We start from the raw sequence: 14,383 nt of genomic DNA, 5'->3' as shown, positions 1-14,383 counted from the left end.
TTCAAAGCTACAAGAGGGCTCCTGATCTACCCAGCCTTCGCATTCACACTTGACGGCATAGCGGCCTATAGCGCGCATGCCCCATGTTGGTAGCCTATCTGGGTCACACGGTTCGAAGCAATGAGAGACGGCAGCCCTATGAAATACACTTGGCTGGGCGAAAGGCCCGTACGGCTGAGCATTTACACCTTGGCTTTTTCTCTCCACGTAGTTCAGAGAGAGAGAGAGAGAAGAAGAAGAAGAAGCCCTGCCTGCTTTATAGATCACCTAACCACTAGTGTAGTGATGGGGAAGCAAAGCTATATAGAATACCATACTGAGACACAGTGATGACCAAATGACACTGTAAAACATTGCCAATTGAAAAAATATCCAATGCCCCTGCTGCAAACAGGCCAATTCCACTGCCACAGCTGCTCCCCCCCCCCATTTTCTCGTCTACACTTAGATCTTTGCATCATCTACACCTGTCTCTGGCACCACAACTACCCATGAAGTATTTCCACAATTCACTATAGCAATACACCTATCCCTACCTTAGATCTAACCTAGGCAACAACAAAACATATGCAAAATTTAGATGATATTGAGCTGTCCTCAGTCTGGTTTCCTCCAGAAATGTTGGGAGCTTTATTGCCAGCTGAATGTCCCAGAGCATTTATGGTTGTACAAAACTGCTTTGGAATATAGAGACCAAAGAAGGATGTCATCCCTTAATTCACAAATTGAAGAAACATTGTTGCAATAAACTGTCTACTTCAAATTGCCCCACTCAAGTGGCAAATCAGACAACATTAGATGGGAATGTGAGACACAGAAACATTGACTGTTTGCTGCCCTCTGGTAATCATCAGGTTTTGTAGCCCAAATGGAAGGGAGTAAAGCATGAAGGCTCAGAGTTTGAAACAATATTAGAGGGTTTCAATACTTTATTTTCTGTGCTTGCACATACTGTTCCTACTATGGGTGCACTGTACAGCCTAACCCAAGTGCATATGTGTAGTAGCTTGGACCTGTTGTATTTTGTGAGTCTCCAAGTCCTTCCATACAGGCTTCCTATTGAAACCAATCAGTAACTTTCCAGTATCAACAATAGTAAGAAAAAGATAGAGGGGGGGAAATAAGGCTGCAAATCAATTACAAAGTTATCTAGCTTCCTTGCCACTAGGGAGGGACATAGCAGTGTGTAAATTATACAAAAAGGTTGCATCTGGCAGCAATTTTCTTCCAGGGTGGATGAAGTTCTTGATTACATTTCCATGCCCACAGCAAGTGGCAGTGCCTAACTGATGGGCTGGTTTGGAAGCAGCTGGGTTGAACCTGTTAATCTGTTTATGGCTTAACACCAGGAGATCCCAAGACTGTAGGATAGAGCAGGATATTAAAAATACAATTCTGAATGTGACTGTGTGATTACCAGGAGTTGACCTCAACTCTACGAAATCTATATCCTATTATATGGGTTTTCAACTCTCATAAGTTTTATTGTCTGGGAAGAGCTGTATTCCCAATGCCACCTGGTGGACAATAGGTTGAGAACTGTGGTTGATGTTGTGTAGGTAGCTGATTAGTTGCTAAGTGGGTGTTTAGGCCTTTGATGTTTTTACAGTAACAAAAGTAGTACTACTCCATTGGAACTGCGTATAGTCAGAAATGTCCTTGTGGTCACAGCAGTAATGAAAGAAAAACAGTGTTCAGGAATGTTCACCATGATATGGTTTAAAAAAGGCAAATGGCAGCCACAAATAGGTTATCAAAGCCCCCATATATTTTATGTTGTACAGAAAAAGATGTGGGACCTTGATCACATGATCATAGCCAGCATCTTGGCTTTTTTTATCCCCACCCCGCAAACACAACTGTTTTTCTTCTGTCTTGATAAGGAAACAGCTAAGAAACACAATCATTACAAGATTTTGAATACAGATAGTCGTGGACTTACAACAGTTTATTTAGTGACCGTTCAAAGATACAACAGGCTGAACGACTATTGCAACATCCCCATTGCCACATGATCAAAATTCAGATGCTTGGCACCTGGAGGTCAGGTGATCCCCTTTTGTAATCTTCTGACAAGCAAAGTCAGTGGGGAAGCTAGAATCATTTAACAACCATGTTGCTAATTTAACAAATGCCATGATTCACTTAACTGTGTCAAGAAAAGTTGTAAAATGGGGCAAAACTCACTTAATAAACGTTTCACTTAGCAACATAATTTTGGGTTTCAATTGTGTTTGTAATAAAAGGACTACCTGTATGTTCTTAAGAGAGATGGAGGTAAACCAATCTTAGATAATCAAATATGACTCTATGGATAGTATTAGTCTGCTATTTTATTTCTCTTTAAAGGATATTTCTGTCATGGCTAGTCTAAGTTCAATTTGGAGCTAGCTCAAATCTATGACAGCAGTAAGTAGAATGGACAAGCTAGGTTCTCTGAATCTATGCAAGGTATTTTTTTTTCTTAATATTTGTTAATGGCTCTATATTCCTTTAACTTGATGGGATACATGGTTTTTCATCCCACAGTACCTGGATTCACACATTATTTTATTTATTTATTTATGTATTTATTTATTTTAAGCCACTGTTTTCTTTGTCATGCCGCATTGATGAAACAAACCACAACTGGCTGTATTCACACAACATAATAAGCTCAAACAAACCATAGTATGGCTTACATCATATGTGCATCTGACCAACAGCTCAGTTTTTCACTCGCTAAAACCAGAGGCAGGGCATGGTTATTTGTGGGACCATAGTTACATGTCTGGTCGACTTAATTTGCAGGGTTGACACCCTCCAGGTCCCAGGGCTCCATCCAGAGGTGATATTCAGCAGGTTCTGACCAGTTCTGGAGAACCAGTAGCAGAGATTTTGAGTAGTTCGGAGAACTGGTAAATACCACCTCTGACTGGCCCCGCCCCCATCTATTCTCTGCCTCCTGAGTCCCAACTGATCGGGAGGAAATGGGGATTTTGCAGTATCCTTCCCCTACCACACCCACCAAGCCATGCCCTCCAAACCACACCCACTGAGCCATGCCCACAGAACCAGTAGTAAAGATTTTTTAATCCCACCACTGATTCCATCCCTTACTCAATGCCAGCTATCAGGACTCTGAAAGCTCATCTTCTCTCTAGCAGTGTCTGCCCTCTGGAATGAAGTTCCCCCAAGATTCAAACAGCCCCTGACTCACTGGAATTTCAAAGGGCTCTGAAGAGTGGCTCTTCGCCCAGGCCACTGGGGAGCATGATTGATGCTCCTTTTCTTTTTTTCCCTTATCCCCATTATGTTTGTTCTCTCTGCCATCTCTGCTCTTTTGATTTGTCTTGTTTTTGTAATGTTCCTTTGTTTTTCAACGTTTTTAATAATTTGTAAAGTACCCAGAGTTGCTAGGAGTTTCGTGGCATATTAATTTAATATATTCTTATTGTGGTTTGTTACGCAGTCAGCCAGATGTTTAGACTGGATTTGACATTTTTATCCATCCATCAAGGACCTGGGATAGGCAGATGTTATTATTTGATGGCATAAATGATTATATATTAATACATTATCATCACCTTACCTTTCAGCAAAGATGCTTGCTGAATCTTGTTCTTTCAGATTATAATCTGAGACAAGTGTAGGTAAGTATAGCTGGGCTGAAAGGAGAGGTTTTCAAGAAGTAGGTGAGTTTTCTAAAACATAAAACATTTTCTATGGCCAACCTCAGTAATTTAATCAATAATGCATTTCAGACAGGACACAACAGTTTCTGTAGTTTAACCATCATTTGGCTAAAATATCGCATAATACAGGAAGTCCTTGATTTATAATCATTCATTTAATGACCATTCAAAATGGAACTGAAAAAAGTGATTTATGACCAAGTCTCACACTTTTGACCATTGCAGCATCCCCAGTCCCACAATCAAACTGTGGGTGCACTGCTTGGCAACCGGCAACGGTCCTGGGGTCCTGAGATTGTTATTTGCAATCTTTCTAGGGAGCTTCGGACAAGCAAAATCAAGGAAGAAAAACCAGATTCACTTAAAGACCATATGATTCACTTAACATCTGTATCAAATATCAGAAAATGGGGGTATGGCTCACTTAACATCTGCATTGCTTAGCAATGGAAATTTTGGGCTGAACTGTGATCATATGTCACGAACTATCTGTATATAAAACAACATTGTATTATTTGTAAATAGGCTATAGCTGTGATGGTGACCCTATGATGCGCCTGCCCAAAGTGGCATGCAATGCCATGTTGCCTGGTGCGCATACGCATGTGATGATTAATTGGCCTTTGTGTGTGCAGCAGTGCCAGAAACTGGAAGAGCTGGTCTTCCATTTCTTGGTATGAGCATGTGCACCAGCCTGCTGATCATTGCATGGGTGACAGTAACCAGTAGACTTGCTAGCCGGTGCATATGTGTGCATCGGAAACCGGAAGTTCATTTTTTAGCATGTGCATGCCCCCTGGGCAGCTCCTCTTCCAGATTGCATCCCAGATGAGCGTGCATGTTCACTTTTCGGCACTCGGTGCCCCATGCATGTGTGCGCACTCCCTTTTTGGCACTCAGTGCCGAAAAGGTTCACCATCACTGGGCTATAGCATGATATGATTCTTCAAAAAAAAAAAAGTAGATGACAATTATCTAGTATTCTAGTTATATTATACACACATGCACACACCATAAGTTGTAGCTTTATTTATGTGACTTTTGCAGCTCATTTCTGTGCATATTTATGTGGGAATGAACCCCACATTTCTCAATGGAGTTACTGTTAAGTGTAATTTTAGAAACTCAGCTTGTGACCCTATAGTGCTTGGAAAACAGGGGTTTCGTTTTTGAGGAGGAACATATAAAGAGCAAAAGAGATGACCTTGGCAGAAATATTCAAGAACCATTACATAAGCAAAGAGGGTTGAAACATTCTCAAAGTCTTGGCAAGCAAAATAATATTCAGAAGCAATAAAACAACCTCTCCCCTGCTGGGAATATGAGAAGGTGAAGATGTATGTAAAACAGAGTCAGGCTTGCAAGATTCTGCTTTTGTAATCTAACTCAATAAAGTACAGTTCTAGTTTTCCCATGGAGTCCATTGTCTGGTTTACCTAGTAGGGCTGACAGAAGAGTGGTAGGTGGAACTTAAATCAGACCGGAAGAGAGTAGATCTGTTCCCACAACAGATTATTGATATGATTAAGCTTCATGGCAATCAATAGGATTTCTTTTAGTCCATTTGATTATTTTTTATGCTCTGTAGGCTGATATTTCTCTCCAAATAAGCATATATCAAGGGGAGACGATATCAAAATATGAATGTAAGAAAGTATTAGATTTAGACTGTATGTATTCATGTATATCTCATTCTATACATTCATGTCTGTACATCGATTCATCTTTCCAACCCAATGGTTGATTCTGCACATTGAGTAAAGCGAATCGGTAACACATTCTAAAACATTTGCAGTGCTTGTTGCTTGTGGTTGGCCTCTTCATACCTCTGTCTGGTTGGCAAAGAATGCTTCTGCATGCTGCCATTGCATAAGTAAATGAAGTTTCAAGAGAGGCATTTTGCAAGCTGCAAGCAGGGTTTGGGAAAGGGCCCCCAACTACATGAATCAAATCTCATTCCCCTCACTCGCCTCTTGCCTTTCTTCATGGTCCCTTCCTCGGGAGCCTAAGAAAAGGAACTGCTCCAGCCAACTTGTCAAAATAATGCAGCTAATTACTGCTGATCTCCTTTAATGGAAAGCTGCTTCTCATACTACAAAGGAAGACGTGAGAACTCTGCAACACACAGCCCACAGGGAAGAAGGTCCTGAAGAGATCTTTGGGACTGCCCAACCCAAGTCCTAAAAATCTTAAGTTCACCAAAAGGACAGCCCCCTTGCTAAAGAAAACATGGGGATCCTGTTATGAATAGCTTTGGGTCGTCGCTGGTGTACAGTGGGAGAGTAGCACTTTTCCCTAAAAACCTCAACAAAAACATATTTTAAGGTAGGCTTCCGGGAACATATCTCATTAGCTTTTGTCATTTGTTTTAATGTGTTTATATTAATGCAATCCGGGTGAGTCTTCTTTTTAAAAAGAAGACTGAACTTCTAGTGTCCAGTCTTCAAGGATGTTCAAGGATATTTAAAATAAGAACAGAAAGAATACCAGTAAAGAAAGGAAAACAGGCTCTCTTGTATTAAATTATGTGGATTCACCCCTCCCAATCTAGCAGCTCTTCTATCATACACAATACATTGTACAGAATAATGTACAATGTATGATTTATAATGCTTTCTATGGAAAAATTGTCTTCTTTTGTATGTGGTAACAAGAAAAGAATCATTAGGAAAAATTAAAGCAAATGGATGAATAAATGCTGCTGCTCTGGGAAGGAAGTTGTCCAATTTGTTCACCACATGTATTCAATTATGAATCCATTCACCCAAAGCAGCATGATCATTCAGGCTGGGGATGATGGGAGTTGTCACCCAATCTACCTGAAAGTTAGAAAAGGCTATATTGAATTAGAAGTTTGGAAAATTGCTGTATATTGAATCAGATTATTGGCTCATCCTGCTGGCCCAGTTAGCCAAGAATGCAGGTAACATGTCAGGGTTTGAGACAGGAATTTATCTGTTCTCCTAAAGAATGCTAGCAAGATTCTGCCTAGATATAGAGAATGTTCACAGCCATTCCACCTTGCTCTAAATGGTTTTGTCATAATGACAAGTGTTTGGAAAAAACACATCTGATAATTTTTAGGGCTAAATTAAGAGACTTAGCAGTAAGCAATAGAAAAGTATTTGGTTTTTTTTCTTGTTTTGTTTTCTTTCTTCTTTTAAACCCCAGGCATTTTTCTTAGGAACATCTTTTTCTTATACCTTAGGCAGGAAGAGCTTTCTGGTTGCTTGGTTTTGTTTACTGGGAATTTTGCATTTCCAGAGATGCAGATTTTTTTTAAAAAAAGACTTTCCTATGATCTTCATAAGAATATTCTAGAATAGCTCATAGAAATTTTATTTATTTAAAACATTTCTATAGCTACCCATCTTATAACAAACTCTGGGTGGCTCCCAATCAAAAGTTAGAACAGCATAAAATTTATACTAAAATTATAAACTAAAAACAAAAAACCTGGCACCAAGTCAAACTTCTGATGTGCAATTACCTAATGTTATACCAGAACTTGAGGAAAAATGAGATCTTCAAAGTTTGTGGAAGGCTAGGAGGGTAGCAGCCTTGCTTAACTGCAGGGTGCAGAGTATTCCATATAGCCATGGCTGCCACAAAAAAGGCATGCTTCCTAGCTCCCATCAGATGGCAATATTTAGGGAAGACATTAGGAATGTGCCTATGCCCATTTTACTTGGTAGAATGGGTAGATGCCCTTAGAGAAAGGCAGTCCTGCAAATAATCTGGCTCTCTGCCATACAGGGCTTTAAAGGTGATGGACAGCATCTTGAATTGAACTTGGAAAGAAACCAGAAGCTAGTGCAACTCGTATAACTAAGGTGTTACATGAGCAACTCCAGGGCCCCCCATTACCATGTATGTTGCTACCTCCTGGACCAGTTGAAGTTCCCAGGTAATCTTCAATGGTAGCCTCATGTTATACATTGAGGCAATCCAAAAGCATAAGTGACTGTGATTAATGTATTGATCTTTAGGATAGACACATGGTTTGTCCTTTTGGTCAACTAAGTCTGAAATAAGTATTTTGAACTTTATTGCTGCATGTTTGACATGTTAAAAAAGCTTCAGGTGTTCTCCTTTTTCTTCCATCTAGTCTAAATTTTGCAACTACAGTAGCAGTCTATTTAAATAACAAATACCAAAGCGTTAATATGCAACTTAAAAACTTACAGCATAGCTCAGTGTCCCTATAACTGTTGCCCTCCAGACAGAGGTGCCCAGAGGGGAAAAGGAGGGGGAAAAGAAAAAAAAATGTTGGCTATAACCATGCCAAGCTCCATCCCTTTTAATGTGCACCATCCAATGACACACATCAAAAAGTGGATGGGACATCAATTGGACTGTGACTACTGTCTTGATCTTTTTATCATCCTGCCAACATTCTGGCTCCAGACAGCCGGTTCTCTTTGCTGACATCTCACTGCCATTTACCTCCTGGCTTTGCCGGAATGAAAGCAGAGATAAGTGGACAGGAATGAGTTCCCAGGGAAGCAATGTGGCTCTGAAAACTATAGTCTGGTGTTTGCCACCCACAGAGCTAATAGAATAAGAAGTACTTAAATGGAAAATAGAATTAAGTATCATTTGGGCTGGGAAACAACATTTCCAATGCTTTTCATGGAAAAAAGAGTTTGTAGATAAAGAGATTAAATCTTTTGACATGCTTTTATGTCAGTTTTCTACACTTTTTTTTGAATGTAGAAAAAGTGTTTCTCCCCCTTTTTTTCTTCAACTGGGGTAGAAGAGCCTTCAGATCTAGGAAAATATTTCATGTAAACTAACCTGGCTTTCATTGATTGGTACAGACTGATCCTATGACAGGTTGACCTACCTTTCCAGTCCCAATCAATTCCAAGTGTTGAACTGTGTGTGACCCACAATGAAAAGGCAATGGGCATTCTGCCTCAGAGCAAAGGGAGAAAGAACGGTACATTAAATGTTTTTTTTAACTCCCTCAGAACAACAACAACAAAAAATAATGATTTCAGATCCCCTTTGAAGTATATCAAATACATGAAAAAGCAAGGCTGCAGAGGGCTTGGGACTACATCTTTTGGGAGGAAAATTGGGGGAGTTCAAAGGCCACAGAGGAGAGGGCAATGAAGCTCACCACTGAAGTGGTTGGGGCTGTGTTTTTCAAGTTGATTCAATATTTTAAACCTATGATAAGAGGCTCAGTTACTTTACTCTCTTTCCTGTCAAGCAGCAGCAGAAAAATACCCTCCCAATTACTAGTGGGAACTGGCAAATGTTGTGACCTGCCAGCAGAGGGCTCCTGGCAGATGCCAAGGGTTTCCCATTCTGGCATCCTGGAATTCAACCTAAACTTCAATCTGAAACAATTCAGTCTAGAATTCTAGCCCTGTGTTCTTCTAGGTGATACATAGCAGATGAAGTCTACATTTAATTTTGTGCTTGCATTAAGAGGAAAATAGGAGGATTGTCATCCAATGGATGATTTCTTACCCAAAGACAAGTTATTGGGCTTGTTCATTCACACTGCTGCTTATTTGGTGGAAACCAGCCTGTTGTTTATGTAGTTTGACTGAATCTTTGCGGAAGAAAGAGTCCAATTTGTATGCCGCCCAGAGTCCCGATGGGAGTGGGTGGCATACAAATTTTAATAAACCTTAAACCTTTTAATAAACCTTAAGAAGGGGACAACTACAGCAACAGACTTTTTCAGATCTACTGCTGTATCAACACACTTAGTAGATATACAGACATGAGAAATAATCATTCAGACTCATGTCTTTTTTTTAAAAAAAATGTGGCTAATCTGCTTTAAATGCATTGTGCGTCACTCTCTCAAAATTTTGTACAACTAGTACAAGGAGAGGAAGTAAAAGGCAGGTCCTTAACTTGTGATTAGGATAAAATCAGAGAAGACTGATATTTTAATTCAAATGGAATTGTTCCATCAGTTTTCTATGTAGTGTGTCTGAAAGCAATTAGGAGAATTGTAAAAAAAAAAAAATAGAGCGAGGGGTGAGTGCTTTCTCTTCCTTCTCAGCATTGTGCTCCAGGGAAATTAATCTTACCATATGCAGTAAAATTATCATGATCCTATGCCACAAATAAATGAACACATACATTGGATGGAATGAACCGAAGGGGAAATATTTATTTAAACATGTCTACTTAGGCACGGCCTACTGCCCATTAACTGAAGGTGAAGAGGATGTTCCAACAACCTGGTTTTTTTTTAAACTACTTTGAGTCTTTAATGTCTAAAATATGTTTTTAAAAATATGTTTTTAAAAACTCAGAAAGACCAGCTTTTCCTATGGGAAGTTCTGTAGACAAAATGTCTATTGATTTTTGAAGGATCAAGAATCCAGGTAAATCCACAGAACACATCATGTCCTGTACATTGTGAACACCCCATTTGCATGAGGAAAACAGAAATGAAGATGTTGAAATTTTGATGAATTGGGCTGAAGAACGGTGTTGAAAAGTCCCTTGTTCTAACAGTGATGCCAGGAGCCAAGAGGGAAAACAAATTGCACTGAAGCCAAAGTCTGGTTATGAGGCTCCAGTGTTTAGTATGCTTTGAAGGTTGCTTAACCACACTTATTTACAGTGGTAAATCCAGAAGATTGGACAGGAGAAGGATGTCTCAGTTCCACAGCTTTAGGACACACACATTATGCCCTGGGTGAGCCAGAAAAAGACACCATGTATAACCATCTGTTAAGCTGTTGCCTTCCAGGTGTGTTTGGGTTTATAATAATTATTATGGAATTTAATATTTGGGAAAGTTAGTCTATGAACTTCTACCCTAACGATATTTATTTGAAAAGAAACAAGTTTGTTTCAAACAGCGTTTAACTGCTTAGTAGTATGGTTAGATGGTCAAGCCTAAACTCCATGTTCCATTTATCAAATGGGAGCAATCTGTAAGAATTTAGGGAATCAATATTCTGTTGTATTTGTAAAACACTTTCCACAATCAAAGGAATTAAAATTAACACTCTATGATTTTGATGTGGAAGTAGGTCCTATTGAACAAAGTAAAACTCATGGATCAATCTTTACAAAAAAGTACGGTATGTATAAAATTAATGTCTCTCTAATCTAGGCAATAACAGAAACAGTGCTTAGAGTATTAGCTGCTGCTGCTACTGTTTTCTTTCTATTACAAGGAACTCCTTTTCTTCACTACTTCAAAACTTATTTTTCATACATCAGATGCTTCATGTATCCTGCAGACCCACGAATGAACTCACAATTGGCTGTGTTTACATATCACAGAGACCTGAAAACCATAACTTTCAAATCCCAAAAGGACAGGTTCACCAAATTTATTAAAGCCACCCAAATCAACCACCCCAAGACTTAATACAATATGAAGATAAAGCTACTACATGATAGAAGCATATATAATAGCATCATCAGTGATCAAACTAAGGTAATCCTTGACTTACAACAGTTTATTTAGTGACAGTTGGAAGTTACAATGGCACTGAAAAAAATGACATCATTACTTTTCACAGTTACAACCTTTGTAGCATCTCTATGATCATGTGATCAAAATTCAGATGCTTGACAACTGGTTCATACTTATGACCCCTGCTATTTCCCAAGGTCTTGTGGTCACCTTTTGCAATCTTTTGACAAGCCAAGGGAATGGTGAATCCAGATTCCCTTAACAACTGAATTATGAACTTAAGAATGGCAATGATCCACTTAACAACTGTAGCTAGAAAGGTCATAAAATGCAAAACTCACTTAACAAATGTCTCACTTAATAAAAGAAACCATGGGCTCCATTGTGGTCCTAAGTCAAGGATACCTGTAATAATAATAAAAAGGAAATTGCTGGTTTTCTATTACCTTCCAAAGTCTGGCTTGATGTTACCTAATGATGTGGTCTGCTCTGACTAACTACTAAGCTGTAACCTAAAGATGAGATTCAAAAGATTACTGCCAGTATGAAAGGATGACTCTGGATCAGCCTCAGCTGGGTTGGCTGTGTTCCCCACCACAGAAGACCCCTCCAGGATGGGTTCACCTCCACCCCTTGCTAGTCAGCTGCACCACTCTGGTCCCCCCACAGGTGTATCACCTGCACTTCCATTCTGAAAGGGATTCAGACCTTTCGCTTCTCATTCAAGAACCTTCTCATACAGTTGTCTCTTGAAAAATCACCTTGGGTACAGCCATGAGCCGGATTACTGGGAATCTCCATGGCCATCTCAAGGAGATTGCATATCTCAACGAAGAAGTCAGGCCAAGGTCAGTATCCTTGGCCTGTGAGAGTCATTTACTCTTGAAGGACCTGTTCTTAGAGTTAGTGACACAAGTCTTCCTGAAGGTGGAGAAGATACAGCTTGTCATCTTTCTGCCCTCAAAACAGACCTTGGACTCTTTCCCTGTGCTTCAGCCCTTTCCTTTTAAATGCAGTTTGCAGTGAGGTGTTATCTGTCTTCCGGGGTGGGGCAGAAAGTGAAGGCAACCCGAGGAGACCTTCCAATGCCTCTTCCAATGTCCTCGTCCTCCTCCTCCTCCTCCTCCTCCTCCTCCTCCTCCCCTTCCTTCCTTCCTTCCTTCCTTCCTTCCTTCCTTCCTTCCTTCCTTCCTTCCTTCCTTCCTTCCTTCCTTCCTCAAAACAAGATCCTGTGCGTTCTGCAAACATTTGCTCTCTCCGGAAGTACAGTTTTTCCTCTCTCCCACCCCCCCTCTCCCACCCTCCCACACCCTACACTCTTCCTTGGCAGGGCTGCTTAGCCCCCAGGAAGGCTAGCACAGTGGTTGCCAAGGTGGGGCGCACGCCCCACAGGGGGACAATTTGATTTTTAATTGGGGCAACTTGAACCTTGTTTAAACCAGGTTAATAGCCTTTTGGGCTTCCTCCACGTGAGTAGAGTTCACTATTTGAGTAAAATAAGAATTATACTCCCGGGGGGGGGGATTAGGATTTCAGAGATGCTTAGGTGGGGCATGACCCCCCAAAAAAGGTTGGGAACCACTGGGCTAGCAGAAAGGAGGGCGGCGACCCTTCAAAGTGTGAAAATGGGAACGTTCCCCTTTCAGGCAAATCGAATGGTTTCCCGTCGGGTCCAACCCCTTTACTTTCAGAGGCGGTGGTGGCAGCAGCAGCCCTCCCACCACCGGAAAAGGGACACCTTGGCCGGGGCAGGCGGGAGCGCACGCACCAGTGTCAAACGCGAGGCGAGGCAGCCTCTTTCTTGCTCTCCCTCCCTCCTGCCAAGAACCCGTCCTTCGCTTCCTCTCCCCGCAGCCTCCACCCGTCCCACCGCGACCGGGACGCCACCTCTTTTGAAGGCTCTGCCCGTCCGGCCGGGAGCTCCGTCTCCACCTCGCAGCCCCTTCCCTCCCCTCCAGCGCCAGCCCATGTGCCGGCTTCGCTGCCGCATCTTTTACTTACCATTTCCTCCACTACCCCCAAGTTCCCTCGAGGCAAGTAGATTGAGCTTCCCGGAGGGCCGTGTCGACTTCACGTTGCGCTGCCGCCGCAGAGGCAGGGGACTCGGCAGGAGCGCATCAGTTGGCCTCCGCTCTCCTCCTGCCTGGGCTGGCTCCCTTCGTTGCGATCCCGTCCTCCTCAGCCAACCTCGGGCCTGCCGCCCCGTTCCGTATCCGAAAAGACTCGAAATGGCAAAATAAAATCAACCCGGCCAGAAAAAAAAACAAAACCCCACCAACCCAAACGCGCGCACCACCCAACCCGAAACCCAGGATAATCCTCCTAGGTTGCAGGCAATCGGCGGAGTGCGGAGAAGGCGCACAATTGCCTGCCTGTTTCTATTAAGCGCTCCATCGTCCTCTCCATGTGGGTGGTCTGGCTTTCTCAATAGGCAGGACCTGTCGGGGTCACGTGACGGATCCGAAAAACTTCACCCCCCCTTTTTTACAATAAACTCAAGGAACGCAAAGTAAACCAAAGGGACGCGCCGCCGTCAGCGCAGCCCCCTTGAGTAAACAAGGGCAGGCAGGCAACTTGGGTCCAAGGGGGCTCCCGGCTCAGGCGATGCCCGACCTGAAACCTGAAATTGACAAGGTGGCTGGAAGGCAGGGCTCGCTGCCTCCTGGCTGCCTTCATCCCTGCTTCCTCCGTTTCTTCAGGCTCGCGTTTTGGTGGCGTTTGCAAATCTTAACAGAGCGCACCAACTTCCCCTCGTATGTTGCACAATCATTTTAACCTGGTTCTTTTATCTTTTTTGGCCCAGGAGAAAAAAACCCAAGTGTGTTTGTGGTGTTATCCTCTCTCTCTCTCTCCCCCCTCCCTCCCTGTGTGTGTGTGTGTGTGTGTGTTTTGCAAGATGTGAGGGGGAACAGATGCTGGAATGCAGTCCTCCTGTTAAAATAAATACAGGGTTGAGTGTAAAATGAAGTGAAAGCGGGACTAGAGTTTTCCTTGTGCTGAAATGTTTATCCATTCCACCCAGTGCTTGGTTTACAAATGTTTGGCCCTGCAGGATTTATGTTAATCCTGGCCATTAAAAAAAAAAAAAGGTTCATTAGTAAGGTATTTGCCTTCAAGGTGGCAAACACACAAGGCACAATCAAATGACTAGTCCAGATGGTAGAAAATATCTGATCAGGACTTCTATACGGGTAATCCTCGATTTACAACTGTTCAATTAGTGACCATTCAAAATTACAGTGATACTGAAAAAATGACTGTTTTCACACATCATTGCAGCATCACCATGGTCCTATGATTAAAA

General features: G+C 41.8%; 1 protein-coding gene across 1 annotated transcript in view; it reads right to left on the bottom strand.

The window, feature by feature from the left end:
- Window positions 1-13,187, bottom strand: part of PTCH1 (patched 1) — a 105,245-nt gene extending 92,058 nt beyond the window's left edge. The window contains exon 1 of the mRNA XM_014051655.2: window positions 13,081-13,187. Within this exon, the coding sequence (XP_013907130.2) occupies window positions 13,081-13,083 (3 nt within the window). The 5' untranslated portion in view covers window positions 13,084-13,187. The remainder of the gene's footprint in view (window positions 1-13,080) is intronic.
- Between the last annotated feature and the right edge of the window lie 1,196 nt (window positions 13,188-14,383).

Source organism: Thamnophis sirtalis, unplaced genomic scaffold (genome assembly GCF_051295495.1).
Source record: "Thamnophis sirtalis isolate CommonGarterSnake01/CBP01778 unplaced genomic scaffold, rThaSir2_p1.2 scaffold_5, whole genome shotgun sequence".
Taxonomy (NCBI): domain Eukaryota; kingdom Metazoa; phylum Chordata; class Lepidosauria; order Squamata; family Natricidae; genus Thamnophis; species Thamnophis sirtalis.
Note: the sequence above shows the minus strand (reverse complement) of the source record. Positions and strands in the feature narration are given on the sequence as shown.